This window comes from Haliaeetus albicilla, chromosome 2, assembly GCF_947461875.1.
Source record: "Haliaeetus albicilla chromosome 2, bHalAlb1.1, whole genome shotgun sequence".
Lineage (NCBI taxonomy): Eukaryota > Metazoa > Chordata > Aves > Accipitriformes > Accipitridae > Haliaeetus > Haliaeetus albicilla.
Window position 1 is genome coordinate 1,799,640 of NC_091484.1, and position 16,703 is coordinate 1,816,342.

At 67.3% G+C, this 16,703-nt stretch overlaps 2 protein-coding genes across 2 annotated transcripts; both read right to left on the reverse strand.

The window, feature by feature from the left end:
• Positions 1-5,423: 5,423 nt before the first annotated feature.
• TCF15 (transcription factor 15) lies at positions 5,424-8,433 on the reverse strand. The gene is made up of 2 exons (XM_069801900.1): positions 7,736-8,433; positions 5,424-5,870 (listed from the first exon to the last, which is right to left on the reverse strand). The coding sequence occupies exons 1-2, from the start codon at positions 8,210-8,212 to the stop codon at positions 5,796-5,798; spliced, it is 552 nt and encodes a 183-aa protein (XP_069658001.1). The 5' UTR covers positions 8,213-8,433; the 3' UTR covers positions 5,424-5,795.
• Positions 8,434-14,474: 6,041 nt separating this feature from the next.
• Positions 14,475-16,311, reverse strand: SRXN1 (sulfiredoxin 1). Its single transcript, XM_069801927.1, is given in 3 exon segments — positions 14,475-15,698; positions 15,867-16,226; positions 16,228-16,311. Coding segments are annotated over 3 exon segments (633 nt in total). The 5' UTR covers positions 16,297-16,311; the 3' UTR covers positions 14,475-15,494.
• Positions 16,312-16,703: the final 392 nt, after the last annotated feature.

Below are 16,703 nucleotides of genomic sequence, written 5' to 3' on the forward strand. Positions count from 1 at the left end.
CTGCTGGCCCAAATCTCACAGCCCCTCACCCCGGGTCACTCCCATTAGGTAAAGGAGCAGCTCGTCTTGGCGGGGGTATCTCCCTCTTGTGCTTTCCTTGTATTGTACGGGCCTGGGTCATCGAGGAAATCTTACAGGTCCTTCTGCTGCCGAGTGGTCACGGGGGAAGCCCGGCCCCCTTCCCCCCATTGTCAGCGGCCGGGCCGTATCCTCGCTCTGAGCCCCGGCCCCTAAAAATAGCTCTTTGTCAGGCGATTGTTCCGACACCTTCGCGGCGGCATTGACGTGGGCCGGAGCGGGAGAGCGGTGGGGTAGGTGGAGGGGAAGGGCTGGAGGTTCCCCCTGGGACTGCTCCGAGTATTCGCCGCTGATAACGGCCCCTGTTGTGGGGAAATGGGCTCCTGGCGCGCGGCTGCGTGCCGAAGGCCTTCCCGTGCCGCTGCCTGCTGCTGCCTGCTGCTGCCTGCTGCTGCCCGCTGGTCACCTCTCCCCCACCTGTCCCAGCCCTTCTGCCAGCTCTGCACCAGACCCCCACCCTGGGGTCCCCAAATGGGGGGGAGCCTCTGTCCAGGGCACACGGGGGACACGGAGCCTCCCAAGCCCCCATTCAGACCCTGCAGGGTGGGGTGCAGTCCTGCACCCCTCAACCAGCACCCCAGGGCTCCCTGCGTCCCCCCTGTCCTGCTCACCCCAGTGAGGCCAGGGCAGGTAGGGGTCTGCCCCAGGGGGGAACAGGCTTGCCGGAGGGTGGGAAGGACCCCTGCCACCTTTCGGAGGGGTTAAGCCCAGCCCAGTAGAGCTGTCTCTGCGCTGGGCACCCACAGGGGCTACCCACAGCATGGCCTTTTCCCTGCCCCCAGTGAGACCCCCATCATCTCCACTGATAGTGCGTGTTTGGTCAAGCAGCATGGGCCCCGGGTGCTGCCAGGAGCTCCTGGCACAGGAGCCTGGGGAACTGGCACCCCCGCAGGGCTCGTGCTGGGGAAGGGGCTGGGCTGCAGCAGGACAGGGCTCAGCCCCCCCGAAGACACCCCTTCCCCAGTGCAGATCCTGAATGTCTCCTGGGAGCTGCGTTGCTCACGGCGCCCCATACCCACTCTGAAGGGCCCCTTGCACTGCACAGCCCCGGTATGGCCCCACACAGGGAAGGCACCCCAGGGAGAACCCCCTTATTTGTTACCCCCTGCCACCCCAACCTCTGTCAGCTGGAGGTGACCGTCCCCCCGGGGCCCTCTCCTGCCCGGCCACCCCAGCTGCAGAAACAGGATTTTATTTCCCATGAGCGTGAGCAGGTCTGGATTAAAATAAACTCCTGGCCCAGATCCCTTTTCTGGTGTCACAGGAGATGCCGTGTTTGCTGCGAGCGCTGCCCGCAGCCCCGCTGAGTGCCCGAGCCTCAACCTTTCGGGCTGCATGTCCCCGTGGTGGGGACATGCCTGTCCCCTGCCCAGCCCTCGGGGACATCTCCCTCTCCTAGCTCTGCCTGGCCGCACTGACCCTCAGGGATGCTGGTCCCGCTCAGCAGCTGTCCCCAGGCTGGGCTGAGCCCCTGGGGGCTCCTGGCAGTGGGGCAGGGCACGGGGCCAGCCCCGCTCTGATTACCCCCAGCGCTTTTTCCTTTTTCTTCCTTAATTTACTGAGTGCTAAATCCAAATATTACAACTTCCCCTCCACACCGCTGGTTACGCAGGCGGTCCCCGGCCGGGCATTGTCTTATTGTTTGCAGAGGGAAGCTCCAGCGGGAGATTAACCTGGCGTTCACCCCGCACTGTGGCTTCACACCCTGTCCCTGCCGGCGAGGCCCACGTCCCCAGGGACCGTGGCCGGCACGGGGTCCCGGTGGGGTGGGCAGCTCCGAGGGGTCTGGTTCATGGGGGGACACGGCGAGGTGGTGGCAGCAAGGGTGCTGGGGGCTGGCAGCCCTGCACCAGTGTCCCCTGCGCCCCTGGGACATGGGGGACCTTGGGACACTCGGGCTGTGTGTGCCTTAGGAATGGTGTGAGGTGGCAGGGCCGCCGCTGGCCCCGGTGGGGTGGTGAGGAGCTGATGGGTGTCCTGGGGGTCTCGAGCAGACCCTTTGCTCCATTCCTTCCCCAGGGACCCTGGCAAGGTGCTGGCAGGGTCAGTATGGTTTGTGTCTGCTGGCACGAGGAGGCAGGGACTGCCCGGCACTCCAGCCCAGGGGCTATCACACCGACCCCTGGTCTTCCCATCCCATTCCACCCCATCCCATCCCATCCCATCCCATCCCATCCCGTCCCGTCCAGTCCCGTCCCATCCCATCCCATCCCTGGCTACTCATCCCTCCCTGGTCCTTCCCTCCACCCTGCCCTGGGCAGCAGAGCCCTGTCCCCGTGTCCCCCTGTGCCCACCCGCTTCCATCTAGACCTTGGGGGTGGCTTCACAGTCCTTTGCCCCCAGGTCCAACAGGGCCGGGGGTGACCTGTGATGCTCAGTTGATTGCTGCGGTCACTGCAAGAGGGAGGATTCCTCGGGCAGTGAGCAGCTGAGCTTTGCTCCAGTGCCGGTGCAGGACACGTTGGGGTCTTTGTCCTGAGCCGCTGCTCCGGGAGGAGCCTGGGGAGGGCCAGACAGCACCCAAAGGTGTTGTCAAAGGACAAGGCAAGAGGAGGGATGGATTCTGGGCCTGAAATCTGTCTTCATGTCCCCCATCCCCGGCTGGCTCCGCTTGCTCTGCTGGCACAGACTCAGGCTCAGAGCTTGACTCCGCTGCCCCATCCCATGGGCTGTGTGTTGGGAGAGCAGTGCTGCCCACTGACCGCAGGCTCTGCCAGACCTCTCTGCCCTCCATCCTCCCATGCCCCCATCGCCAGATGGACCCTCCTGGGTCCCCACGAGTCCCTTTCCACCGGCCCTGGTGCACAGCAGTGCCAGGGGCTGTGGGGTCCTGGCCTCCCCGTCACCAGGGACCGACCCCTGCCTGAGCCTCCTGCCCGCCTGCCCGCGGCTCTGGCAGCTCCTGCCCGGCCAGACCCGGCCTCGGCCATCCCACCAGCGTGGCAACTCTCGGCACCACCGGGCTCCAGCCGCGGGTGCAGCCCTGCTGCATTCCAGCCTCGCTGGCCCAGCAAGGTTAAACTGCGGAGAGGCTGAAATATTTGGGAGGGGAATGGAGAAGGGAAAGGGGAAACAAAAAAAAAAAATCTATAAAAAGAAAGTTTAAAAACACAAGTTAAAGAAAAAAATACCAGGCACGGAGTGCAGCTGCGGTTCTGGTTCCAGTTCCCAGGTGATGTCAGGCCTGGAGCCTCTCCAGCCCCGGCCCCTCGGAGACGGTCTTTGTGGGTTCAGCACTGAGTGTTTTTCCTTCCTGAGACTCGGGGACACCTTCCTGTCTCAGAGAAAGCGGCCAAGAGCCTTTCCAAGGGTGTCCGCGCGCAGGAAAGGGAGAGGATGGGAGGGGAGCAAGAGAAAGGCGGCGTGGCTGGGCTCGGTGCAGGGCCAATGCTGCCGGGGAGCCGGCAGCATCCACGGGCAATCGGCTGCGGTGGCTGCGGCACTCGCCCCGCACGGGGCAAAGGGGCGCCTGGCTCCCACCAGCCCGGCAGGCTCCGGCGCCTCTGAGTCACCGTTTCCCTCTCGTGGTGCTGGGAGGGGCTGGAATGTACTGGGACCCGTGGACTTGGCACCGGCACATGCTGGGACCCGTGGGCTTGGCACTGGGATGTGCTGGGACCCATGGTCCCAGTGCTGGGACACGGTGGGATCCACAGCCCCAGCACTGGGACGTGCTGGAATCCACAAACCCGCCACTGGGAGTTACTGGGTGCACAGCTCTTGTGCTAGGACATACTGGGACCCATGGCTGTTACGTTGGAGCTTGCTGGGACCCTAGTCCCTGACGTTGGGATGTGCTGGATGCCACAGCCCCAGCACTGGGACAAACTGGGATCCATGGCCTTTACATTGGGGCTTGCTGGAGCCCTCGTCCCTGGCACTGGGACATACTGGGTGCACAGCTCCTGCACTGGGACCCATGGCCTTTGCATTGGAGCTTGCTGGGGCTCTAGTCACTGGCACTGGGATATACTGGGACACTCGTGCTCAGCCCTGGGACACATTGGGACCCACGACCTGGCGGTTAGGACACACTGGGACCCGTGCACTCAGTGCTGGGACCTGCTGTGCCCCCAGCACCGGGACCACCAGCCCTCGCTGGCCCCCCCGGGGGCTCTGGAGCCGCCGCTTCAAGGGGACGGTCCCCTTTCATGTGCGGGTTGGGCTGTTTGCAGAGCGCAGCCCCCCTCCCCGCCGCTGCCCCTGCCCCCCGATAAACCCAGGGGCAGGGATTCTGTGTCCTGGGCTGTTTGGAGAATCTCACGGCTGTTTATTGGGGTCTGGGACACATTAGCCACGCTGAGAACAAACCTCTCCCACCCACCCCGGTCCCTGCCTGGGACCAGCTCTCACAGCTGCGCTGCGCTGTCAGCTCCATAAATCAAACCCGGGGGGGGAGGGAGCCCGGGGCAGGCTCGCCTTGAGCGAGCGGGGGGCCGAAAGGTGCCGGTGGGCTCCCGCCTTCACCCCTTCCCCGGGGCAGGCTGGGGGATGCTCCTGCGGGACCCCCAGGCTGTTCCCCTTGCTCCCCGCTGGCTCCAGCACCCCGGGGAGATGGTGCAGGTCCGGCCCCGCAGCCCTCGGGGGGCCGCCCCAGGAGCCCCCGGCTGCCCCATCCGCAGCTGCCTCTGTTCCGCGGGACGTGCCGGCCCCTGGGAGCTGCAGGCCCCGGCACGGCACCTTTCCCAGGCTCGGTGCTCCCTGCCGCCCAGCCCAGCGTGGCCCCCTTGAGCAGGGTCCCGTGGGGGACCCCGGCCTGGGAACCCCCCCCCCGTGTCCCCACCTGACCCCGTGCAGGTGCTGCTGCTCGCAGTCCTGCCGTGCACGGCGCTGAGCGGCCATCGTGGTGGTGGTGGCAGTCACGGCGGCGGTGGCAGTCACGGCGGTGGGGACAGTCACGGTGCTGGTGGCAGGCATGGTATTGGTGGCAGCTGTGGTGATGGTGGCAGTCACGGCGATGGTGGCAGTCGTGGTGGACCAGGCGGAGGGGAAGGCACAAAAGCAGCAACGCCAACAATGACCCACCGCCCAGGCGCTCATGGCTGCGGCACAGGGCTGGCAGCGCCGTCCCCATCCCGTGGTGTGGCACGGCGTCGACCGCGTTGGGGATCCTGTAGCCCTTGTGGGGCCAAAGCTGTCAGCAGGACCTGGGGATGTGGGGACAGCACGTCTCGCCCCACGTGGATCCCAGTGGAGCCCACGAGTGCACCCATGGGGAGAGCTGGGATGGTCGCGCTGGCTCCAGCGGCACAGAGCAGCGGCAGGCGCAGGGCCGGGGCCGTCTCGGGGACCCCACGTGCCCCCCACCTTGCCCCACGCCGGGGTGGCAGGCAGGCACCGGCCCATCAGAAAAATAAGGTTTATTTTCCAAGCGGCTGCACGTGCACAACCAGCGCCCGTGGGGCCGTGACACCGTCCCCCCCCAGAGCGCCTCGACGCCGGCCGCACGCGGGCCCCTTCCAGTCCAGCCCCGGGGCGCAGGGACCCCCCTCCCCGGCCCTGCCCTGCGTGGGCAGCCTTGGCCACGGGAGCGTCCTCCCACCCCGCTGCCGGCTCCGGGGCCGGTGTCGGTGCGGTCCCAGCCCGCGGCCCGGGTCTCGGTTGCCGCCGCCTCGGGCGGGCAGCTCCCTCCCTCCCCGCTCCAGTCTCTGGGGCTGGCGTGCGCGGGCTCCGGCCGACTCTGCCGCTGTCTCAGGCGGGTGCTGCCGGACCCCGGCTCATCTCCGTGATACTCGCAGGGGGGTCACTCCCCGCACCTTCAGGCAGTTGCCCCCAAGGTCCCTCCGGCCGCCCTGCAGAGAGAGGGAGGGGAGAGCTGCAGGCGCTGGGGGGGTGTCGAAGCTGGGTGGGGGTGCCCCGCTCCTGCCCACTGCCACCCCATGCCGGCTTTGCACGGAGGAGTTGCTCTGAAACGGCTGGTGCTACAGTCCTGGGGCGTCTCAATGCTGCCTGGGATGGACAGACAGACGGGGCCGTGCTTGGCGAGCGGCTGGGTAGGTGGCTGTGGGGTGGCTGCTGGGGGGGGGTGTCGCCCATGGTCCCATCACCCTACAGGGACACAGCCCCTGTGGCTGCTCAGTGCCACCATGCTCAGACCCGTGGGCAGGGCTGGTGCTGCTCCAGGACAGACCCACAGCCCTGGACAGACCCACAGCCCTGGACAGACCCACGGCCCCGCTGGGGATGAGGAGACTCAGCCCCACCTCCCAGCGCAGCACCACCCAGTATAACCAACACAGACCAGCATGGCCCAGATCTAGCCCAGAACAGCCCAGTATAACCCACCACAGCTCAGCAGAGCCCAGGACAGCCCATTTCCAGCCCGGCCAATTTCCAGCCCAGCCCAACCCATTTCCAGCCTAGCACAGCCCAACATGGCCCAGTACAGCCCATTTCCAGCCCAGTACAGCCCAGTAGAGCCCCTTTACAGCCCAGCCCCAGAGCCAGGAGGTGCAGAGCTGGGTCCCAGCCCAGCTCCTGCTGTTGCCCCCAGGGTCCCAGGTGCCACAGGAGGTCCTGGTGCCTCCTCGGGGTGCTCTGGGGGATCCAGCACAGTGCCAGCCCCCCCCCCCGGCTCTGGCAGCAGCCCAGGAAAACAGTTCAGCCCCAGCCAGGGGGTCCCAGCTGGGGGCAGCTCTGCCAAGGACCTGGGCTGGGGGTCCCCCAGGGAGGGCTGGGGAGGCTGCAGAGTCCAGCCAGCAAGGTTTGGGGGGAGGGGGGGGAGGCGAACGGGAGAAGGAGGAGCAATTAAATTACAAATGGAGCAGCAGAAACCAAAGAGCCCCGAGGACTGGAGTGTGCCCCATGGCTGCGCTGCTCGGGGTCGCACATGGGACAGCTTGGGGGTCTTGTGGTGATAGTGGCAGGTCCGGCAGCCCCTGTCCACGGCCCTGCCTGGGGGTGCCCGTGGGGCTGGGAAACTGCCAGCCCTGCAGCCTGCACCCAGCACCCCGCCAGGCCCATCCTGAGGCAGAGGCACCCAGGACCCTGGCATGGGCAGCAGGATGGGCTCACCATAGGAAAGGTGCCCCCCGAGCCTGCAGGGTGCTGGGAGGGGGGTCAGCCAGGCAGGCAGGGCAGGACAGGGGTGCCCAGCTCAGCCCCCCACCTTTGGTGGGAGCCATGCCGGCACAACCAGCAGATCCTGAGTGGGGCCGTGGGATGGGGAGCCCTGCCTGGCCCCCCCCGTGTGGGGTGTCTGCTGTGCCCTGACTGTCTCCATCATATCAGGGTGCTGCCTGGAGCAGCCCTGCTGCAGTGCCCCAGGGACGGGGGGCTGGCAGGGTTGGGGACAGGGACAGGGCTCAGCTTTCCAGCTCTGAATTCCGCCCCCAGGGCAGCCAAGTGCCCCCAGCACTGGGGTGACTGTTTAACCCCTCGAGACCTTCCAGCCCGGATGGACGTGGGGGAACAGCCCGGCCCTCTGACGCGAGCGGGAGCTGTGGGCGTGCGGCTACGAGCAGGATTTGGCCGGGAGCAGCCAAATCTTCTGGTGGGGGCTGGAGCCAGAGCCTGCGGTTCTCGCCGAGACGTGCCGAGCCTACTGCCCCGCTCAGCCCGGGCAGGGGCTGCTGCTCTCCCCCCCATCCCACGGGGATGTGCCGAGCCTACCGCCCCGCTCAGCCCCGGGGAACCCCGTCCCACCGCCCCCGCTCACCCCTTTCCGCTGGTTGCTGAGGCAGAAGGTGCAGATGCTGCGGGGTTGCTTGCTGTCCAGGTCGCCCTTGGCCCCGTAGATGGCACTGAAGCAGGGCTGCCCGTCCTCGCAGCCCTCGCCCAGCAGCAGCACGTTGGCCAGGTGGGAGATGTAGCTGGAGGCCAGGCGGAGGGTCTCGATCTTGGACAGCTTCCGATCCACCGGCTCGGTGGGGATGAGGGTCCGCAGGGCGGTGAAGGCCGTGTTGACGCTCTGGGTCCGGTCCCGCTCCCGCGCGTTGGCCGCCTGCCTCTGCTTCACCATCACCATCGGCCCCGGTTTCCGCGGCAGCTTGCGGCGAGCCTCGGTGCCCTCGCAGCAGCCGAACGACTGGTCCGACGTGTCGCTCTCGCTCCGGTTCTCCTCGTCCTCCGAGAGGATGCTGAGGTCGGGGTAGAGCACGCGGGCGGCCACGGGGCGCAGCATGGTGAAGGCCATGGCGGGGTGCCCGCCCGTGCCCCCGGCCCTGTTGGGGGGACCCCCCGGGCTGCGGGGAGCCTTCCCCCCGCCGGCACGGCTGCGACGGCCGGCTCCGGACGCCTTCCCGTTGCTGCTCCGCTCCGGCGGCCGAGCGGGGCTGGGACGACTGTCTGCGGGGGGAATCGGGATTTATACGGCCGGGGAGGGGCTGGCGCCGGAGCCCACCCCCAGCCGGCCCCCCGAGCCGCCGGCCAGCGTCCAGCGTCCAGCGTCCTCGCCCCAGCCCGCGGGAGCCAGAGCTGGCTCCGGCCACGGGCCTGGCCCTGCTCCGGCACGCCGGCCTGGCCGCAGGCACCTTGCACCCGTGGCCGAGCTCCAGGTCGTGTCCGTGGTGGTACCAGACCCCTGGCAGTGCCACGGACAGCGCCAGGGCCGCTGCACGGCGAACGCTCCCTATGCCGCAGCCCTCGTCCTCTGACGCCCGTGGAACGATGCCACCGGGCAGTGCCAGCCCACGGACGGCGTGTCCCCTGCCCCTGCCCGGCTGTCCTCTGCCAGCCCTGGGTCCCACGCAGGACGGCACAGGGCGAACATGGGGCGTGGGAACCGGGATGGGGCAGGTACCCGGGTGCGGGTGACACCGGTGCAGTCCCTGGGGTGTTTATCAGAGGGGATGCCAGTGGGGGACACGCCGCTCCTGACACCCTGCTGTGTCTCACTGGGATGGGGTCTGTGCCCGGGACGATGCCCGGGGCGGGCAGGGAGCGGTGAGGGCAGGCAGCCCCACGGGGATGCTCTGCACCCCTCTGTCCCCAGGGTCTGGCACCTCGCCTGCCCTCCACGGGAGGGGACAGGGGGACATGGGCAGGGGGACATGGGCAGCGTCACAGGCAGCACTGCCAGCCAGCCAGGAGCGTTTCCTCCCACCCGGGAGGAAGGTGTGCGCCGGCAGTGGAAACACGGAGTCTTTTCCTGCGAGGGGAGAGCTGAGCTGGCAGCAGTGGGATCTGCCGGTGTCCCGGGGAGGGCTGGGGGGGCACCCCAAGCCCATGGTCAGCTCCCGGTCCTTCCTGGGCATCCAACACCACAGGCGATGGCCATGCCCTGCTCCTCCTCACTGGGGAGGTCTGTGCGGGTCCTTGACCCCCCCTGGCCCCAAGCCCAGCACCCCCGAGAGCAGGCAGGGGGGTGGCCAGCTGAGCCAAGCAGGCAGGAGGCTTCCTGCCTGCCTTCCTCCCCAGCCCGTGCCTGAGCAGAGGTCGGCAGCTCGGCGATGCTCTGGGGACAGCAGGTCAAGCAGCAAAGGCAAATGGAGGGCAGGACTCGGGTCATGGAGGGTGACCCCAGGGCTGCTGGGGATGTGGCCCCAGGACCTGGCGGTGGCCACGGTGCCAGCCCGTGCCAGCTACAGTCCCCATTTGGCTGGCAGCCCCGCAGCTGGAGTGGGATGCCGGGGGAAATGTCCAGTTAATGAGGCAAAAAAAGCCAGCTCAGGGGCTTGCCAGGGGCTGGGATGGTGGCCACGGGATGCAGTGGGCACGTTGCAAAGCCCAGAGCGAGGTGGTTGATGATGGGGCCTGGCGCCTATGGGACAGGGTGGCATCAGGTCCCATTATGCCCCACGGCCAAAGCCCCGCAGCCATGGGCTGGTGGGTCCCCCCCTCGGGCTCTCCCAGTATGTGCCAGGGCTTGTCGCTGCTGGGACCATGGCAGGGAGGGCTGTGCTGCCTAGCACCAGCACTGGCACTGGTTTGCTGCCCACCCGTCCTGCTGGCTGTGAGCAAACGGCCCCTCTCCCCTCCGTGGGGCGCAGGCAGCCCCTCGCCAGCAGGACCCCCCTGCCCTGTTTTCTTTCACCATTTGTCTGCCTACGCAGAGCCCGTAAATCACGCAGTGGGGGGGAGAGAGCCATGCCGGGGGTCGGAGGTCCTGCTGGGGCTGGGGGCACGCAGGGCTGCGCCGGGTGTCTGCACTGCCATGGGGACGTGTCCCTCGCCAGCTCCGTTCCTCGCCGTCCCTCACCATGCATAGGTCCCCATGAGGGACCCCGACCCTCTCCTGGCCCGGGCACTGACCGGGGGCTGTTTCTACCCCTTTAGAGGGGCATGTGCAAGCGGTGCCTGGGGCAGAGCTGGGGCTGGGCAAGCCCTTGGCACAGCAGGCAGGGAGCAGGCAGGTGGCTGCATGGAGAGGGGAACCCCCGTTCTCGCCCCGCTTTCACCCCGGCATCCCGCTGGGCTGTGGCTGGGGGGGGCCGCAGCAGCCCCGGACCCTGACAGGCGGCAAGACGGATGGCAGGGGCTGTGTACTCAGCTGTGGCCGCCCCACACATGGCCACCAGCTGACAGGGACAGGCTAGGGGGGGGGAGAACCTGGTCCTGGGGCCCAGCCGAGCAGCCCTGGGGCGTTTCTGGGGGGGCATGGCCACACTTGAGGTGCTGGTGGCCTGTGCTGCTGTGGTGGAGGATGGCACACGTCGGGACATGGGCAGGGAAGGAGCTGCAGAGAGGGCTCGGTGTGGGTTGAGGGGCAGCGCGTGCGTGTGCACGCATGTGCATGGATGTGCAGCTCTACAAATTTATGTGCATCCATGCATGTATGGGCACGTGTGCATGGATGTGTATATCCATGCACGTGTGTGCACGAGTAATGTGAGTATGGGTGTGTGTACGCAGTTGCACACGTGTGTCTGTATGTGCCTGTGCACGCATGTTCACGCACGTGTGTGCTGGTGCACGCAGCAGGTCTGTGTGTGCAGGGTGCCACGTACACCCTGACTGCCACCCCCTCCTGCAGCAGAGAGCTTCCCAGGTTGGCACACGTGTGTGTGTGTGTGTGTATGTGACCTCTGCCCCTCCAGGTCCTGCACACGGGAGGATGGACGGACAGAAGGAGCTGGCAGTCCTGGCCAGGAGAGCAACGGGAGCCACGGGAAGCAGCGAATGCTGCCGGCTCCCTGCCTGTCCAGCCGCCAGCTGCCTGCGGATGCTGCTGCTGCTGGGGTGGGAGGACGCGCGGCAGCAGCCGGGTTTTCCTGTGCTGCCCCGCAGGCGTGTGGGACGGGACGTGCGTCCCCGTGCCCGGACCCCCCCCGGCCCCCCTGACACCGAGCGCCTTGGGTCTGAGTCAGCCGAGCAGCACAAGGCGCAGCCGGGGGCCGCGGCGTTGCAAACCTCCTGCCGGTCTCTGTGCCGCGCGGCTGACTTGAGCGAGTGCCAGGACGTGGTTGTGTTTGGCATCACGGCTCTCCCAGCTGATCCGGCCAAACAAACCGGCCGCCGGGCCGAGGGCTGCCGTCCCGGCAGAGCGGTGCTGTGCCACACAGCCCTGGGCATGGAGTGGGCAGCACCGGGTGGTGGCTCAGGCGTGCATGGTGGGCAAGGGGCGGATGGGACCCTGCACGGGACACGTGGCACAGAGGGGACATGGCCCGAGCTTGGGGTCACAGCCGTGACCCCAGCCCAACCTGCCAGGTACCCCCCAGCTGCAGGGTGGCCAGTGGGTGGGCATCGCTGGGGTCGGGGTGCTGCGCACCCCAAAGGCTGGGTCCTGGCTCCGCTGGCGGGGAAATGCCCCCTGCCCCCCCCGCTCTGGGGAGTGTTTATCTGTGAGGTGATACTTAAGTGTAAGAAAATAAACAGGGAGCAGATGGGCCAGGGGGCCAGGGCTGCCCCCAGCCCCGCGGGGCCGCTCTGGCCCTGCTGGGAAAACACCGCTGCCGGCAAGGCAAATGGTTTCCAGACCTGCGGCAACGCCGGCACATGTGGCCGCCAGGACGCTGGGCCTGACCCTGCTGAGCCCTGGCGAAGCAGCACCGGACTGACCCGACCCATCCCATTCCACCCCAACCCATCGTATCCCATCCCATCCCATCCCACCGAGACCCCCGAGGGCGCTGCCTGGCCCCACTTGCCCGCGGCCCCCCACCCAGCCCCCTGGCGCAGGAGGATGTCCAGGACTGGCCCCTCTGCCCACAACTCCCCAATTTTGGGGCAGTTCAGGCCAGTGAGGCTGCAGTCCTGCGGAGGTGCCCCGTCGCAGGCAAGCTCAGGGAGCTCTGCCCTGGCCAGCCAGGTGCATGTAGCATCTGAGTCCAGCTGCTTCCCGCTGGGACAGGGTCTCATCCAAGGGGCAGTTGTCCCTGCTTGCCAACACAGGGAGACTGGGGCTGGCAAACCTGGGAGCCCCTGGAGACTCCCCTGGGTGGAGAGGAGCAGCAAAATGGGCTCAAAGGGACCGGGTGTTGTGAAACCTTTTAGGCAACAGGAGCGTTTCCCCGTGAGAGCTGCCCCTGTCCTGGGAGACGTCTCTGCCTGACCCCCCCGGGGCCAGGGCTGTGGCAGGGTGTCCCGGTGGGTCCCCAGGCAATGTGGGGAGCCCCAGGCCCCCTCCACCCGCCGGCCTGTACCTGCGGGCCGGGGCCGCTGGTCTGGAAGGCATTACACGCCTGTCGCACGGGGAAGTCTGTCCCAGTTCCGGAGACGGGACCCCCCCCACCCAGCCTGGGCCCGGGAGGAGCCCACAAAGCGCCTTTGTTCCTGCCCTGGAACGAATGGATTGGAGGCAGCCGGGATCGGCTGTCAGCCGGCGACACCAGAGACCCCGCGGGTCAGGCAGAGGGAAAGGGGACAGGTGGAGGGATGGAGGGACAGACGGACAGAGCCGATGCAGAGATCGCTGGCTCTGACGAGACCCTCTCCTGTGCCAGCCGGGGCGTTGCGGCACTGGCAGCACTGGCTGGGGGTCAGCTCACGCTGCCCGCACCGTGCCAGCCCTGGGGATGTGCCGGGATGTGCCGGTCAGCCCTGGAGATGCTTACACAGCCCCTTGGACACAGTGGCTGGTCCTGGCTCCTAGCCGGTGCCACCAAGCCCTGGGAGCAGTGTGACAGGGCACCTGCGGTGCTGGCACAGACGTCCTGGCACTGTTTGCAGGGGATGGGAAGCTGGAAGAGTGGATCCTACAGTGGGTCTCCCAGCTTGAAGAAGCCCCTGCAGGGTGCAGGGAGAGGGGGTTGCGGAATCCGGCAGCCTCGGCTCATCCCCGCTTGTGGGATCGCAGCTCTGCTGAGCTGTCTCACACCCAGCTCCCTTCATAAGCGACACAAACCCAGGGAGAGGGAGGTGAGCAGAGCCCACGGGAGATGCCCAACACTGTGGGCACAGCCCAGGGCCTGGGCAAAAACTAGTCCCTGCCACAGGGCACCTACTTGAGGGCACCCTGGTGATGTTGACGCTGCTGCAGGAGCTGCCACCTCCTCCCTTTCCCCCTGCCCCCACTCTCTAATAAGAGGAAACTTTTTAGCACGCCACAATTCTTCAGAGAAATTTATGGCCCATCAGGGAGCCGTGGGCCAGGGCTGCTCTCTCCGTGAACGCTTGCAGGGCTTCCTCCTGGCGGAGAGCGGCTTTGATGCGGCACATGCAGCTCTGCTGCGCCGGAGTCTCCCTCCGGCCCCTTCCCTCACCTTCGTGAGGGAAGGGGCCGGAGGGAGGCTCCGGCAGAGCAGCCCCCAGCCCACCCTGCCCTTCCTCCCCTGTGGCTCCTGCGGAAACGCCGTGCTGGCAGGCAGCGGCAAAGCGTGCCCTGTCTAGTGGGCAGCACTGCCAGATCTGGCCATGCATGCTGCCCTGCAGAGCTGCTGCCCAGGGGGGCCATGCCCTCCTCCCAAACCCTATCCCCTGCCCCCTTCTGCCCTAGGAAGGCAGGATCCATCCGGGGAGGAGCGTGGCTGAGGGGGCAGAGCGAGGACAGAAGTGTCTGGCCACGGTTCCTGTCCCAGTCCTGCTGCTGACTCACAGCGTGGTGGGGTGAGTCAGTGGCCTTTCCCCTCCCTGGACCGAGGTTGCCGACTCAGAGGGATGCCAAGATGCCTGGGGGATGCTCAAGGCGGTTTTTCCAGCCTGCACATAGGGTGAAGACGTGGCGTTTGCAGAAATGACAGCATCCCAGTGTGGCGGGACTGCATGCACTCCCACAGCTGACCCTGACTTCAGCTGCATGCCAGTGTGGTCTGGCAGAGCATCCATCCCCAGCTCAGTATCCATCCTGCAGCACAGCATCCATCCCCTCACAAACCCTCCATCCCCCAGCAAAGCATCTGTGCCCTCACAGAGCATCATCCCCAACACAGCATCCATCCCTGTCCTGTGTGCCCGCAGCCGCCCACAGCCACCCGCTCTCACAGGTGTCAGGCCTCCAGGCTGTGCCATGCCGTGCCGTGCCGTTGCATGCCTGCTCCTGACCTCAGCATCCCTCAGCACCAGGCCCCAGAGCCGCGGGCGTTTGATCGCCTTTATTCCAGGTGCAGCAGTGAGTGCCCCCACCCCGCCATTTCGGAGGTGTCCCCCAAAGACAGGGGGACCGCAGGATGTGTCCAGGGATGGAGGCAGGCAGTTCTGGGGCAGGCACAGCCCAGGGTCCTCCTGGTCCAGACTCAGGGTGAGCCCAGAGTTGCTGGGGGAGGCCTGGGAACTGGCCATGCCCGGTTTGGCTGTGCCTTCTCCCGGTACGGCTGTGTCCTGGATTGCCTGTATCCCTTCCCAGTTCAGCTGTGCCCTGGATGGGCTGTGACCTGGCCCAGTTCCAGTATGTCCCGGTTCAGCCTGTCCTGGTTCAGCCGTTCCCAGTTCAGCCCGTCCCAGTTCAGCTACTCCTGGTCCATCCTCTCCCGTCCCAGTCCATCCTGTCCCAGTTCAGCCCGTCCTGTCCCGGTTCAGCCCGTCCCAGTTCAACCATTCCTGGTCCATCCTGTCCTGTCCCAGTCCATCCTGTCCTGCCCCGGTTCATCCCGTCCTGCTTCAGCCATTCCTGGTCCATCCCGTCCCGTCCCAGTCCATCCCATCCTGGTTCAGCCTGTCCTGTCCCAGTTCAGCCCGTCCCGGTCGAGCTGTGCCCCAGTCCATCCTGTCCCATCCCGGTCCAGCCATTCTCGGTCCGTCCCATCCAGTCCCGGTCCATCCCATCCCATCCCGTCCCAGCCATTCCCGGTCCATCCCGCTCCATCCCGCCCCGCTCCCCGCGGCCGCTGGGGGCGGCTCAGCGCGGCACAACGGCGCCACCTGCCGGCCGCGCCGGGCGCCAGCGGGCTCCCGACCCCATCCCGGCCGGGGGGGGCGCGGGGAGAGCCTGGCCCCGCAGGGACCCGGGGACCCCCCCCCACCACCTCCAGGGCCGGGACACGCTGACCCCATCCTCAGCGGAGGCTGACCGGGACCCAGGATCAGGCCCAGCTCAGCCCACGGGGACCCACGGGGCCGGGGGGGCTTGCGGCGGGCCGTGCACCCACCGGGGTGCCGGGCTAGCGCAGGTGGGGCGTGGAGGAGCCCAGGTAGGTGCGGAGGTCGCTGAGGGTGGAGGGAATGATCTTGGCGGGGATGGTCTCCCGGTTGAGGGCCCTGTGGGCGGCAAAGCGGTGGCAGCCCCCGAAGGAGTAGAAGTAATCCCCCCCCTCGCTGCCCTTGATCCAGAGCACATCGATGGGGGGCACCCGCTCGGGATCCTCCTGGGAAGGGAGAGACCCCCGAGATCAATGCACGCCCCGGCACCCCCCAACCCGCCTGTGCCAGGGCCTCGGTGCTGAGAGTTTCCCCGGCAGTGCCCCCCAGGGTGGCACGGGTCGGTGCGGGGGCGGCTGCCCCAAACACCCCAGGGGGAGCGGGGCTGCACTCACCTGCAGGGTCTCCACCAGGCTCTGCACCTTTCCCGGCTCCAGCTCCGCGGGGATGGGCCGGATGAGGACACGCATGGGCACGTTGTGCACGGCCGAGATGTGCTGCGTGTGGATGCTGCGGTCCCCGGCCTCGGCCATGGCTGCTGCCAGGAGCTGGCTTCGTCCTTCCTCTTGTCCACCCAGCCGAGCCTGCCGCTCTGCCCGGAGCAGCACAGCACCCAGCCGGGCCCCTCTGCTTCCTCCTGGCCCCGCCATCGCCATCGTCACCGCCACCGCCCTGCTGTTTTGCAGAGTCACAGTGAAGGAGCAGGACAGGCTGCTGGGACCGGTGCCAGCGCCAGCTGGCCTGCTGCCCGCTCCTCTCTGCCCCGGTGAGGCTGTGGTCAGGGCTGCCCTCGGCTCCCCATCTGAGCGGGACACCCCTCGGCATGCAGCGGCTGAGCCTCTTGGTGTGCTGGGGGTCCCTATCCTGCCGCCCACCCTGCGGCTGCCCGAGGGTCTCTGCTCCCACCTGGCTGTGCCGAGGCACTAAGGATCTTCCTATGGCATCTCAGCTGGGAGTTGGGATATGCCCCGTCTTGCCTGGCCATGCCAGGACCATGTCCCCATCCCAGAACCCCCTCCCCACTGTGCTGACACCCACAGGGTCCAGAGGAGGTGGCATGAAATAGCCCCGGAGCTGAGCAGTGAAGCATGGATGCTCTGCGGCTGGGCAGACACCATGGCGCTCCGGCCCTGAATCTTTCTAGGTCATTTCTCCAGACCAGTGTCCCAAATGGCAGAGAGGATCCCAGCAAAAACTGGGTCTCCCACTCCACCAGCTGCCGCAACCGGCGC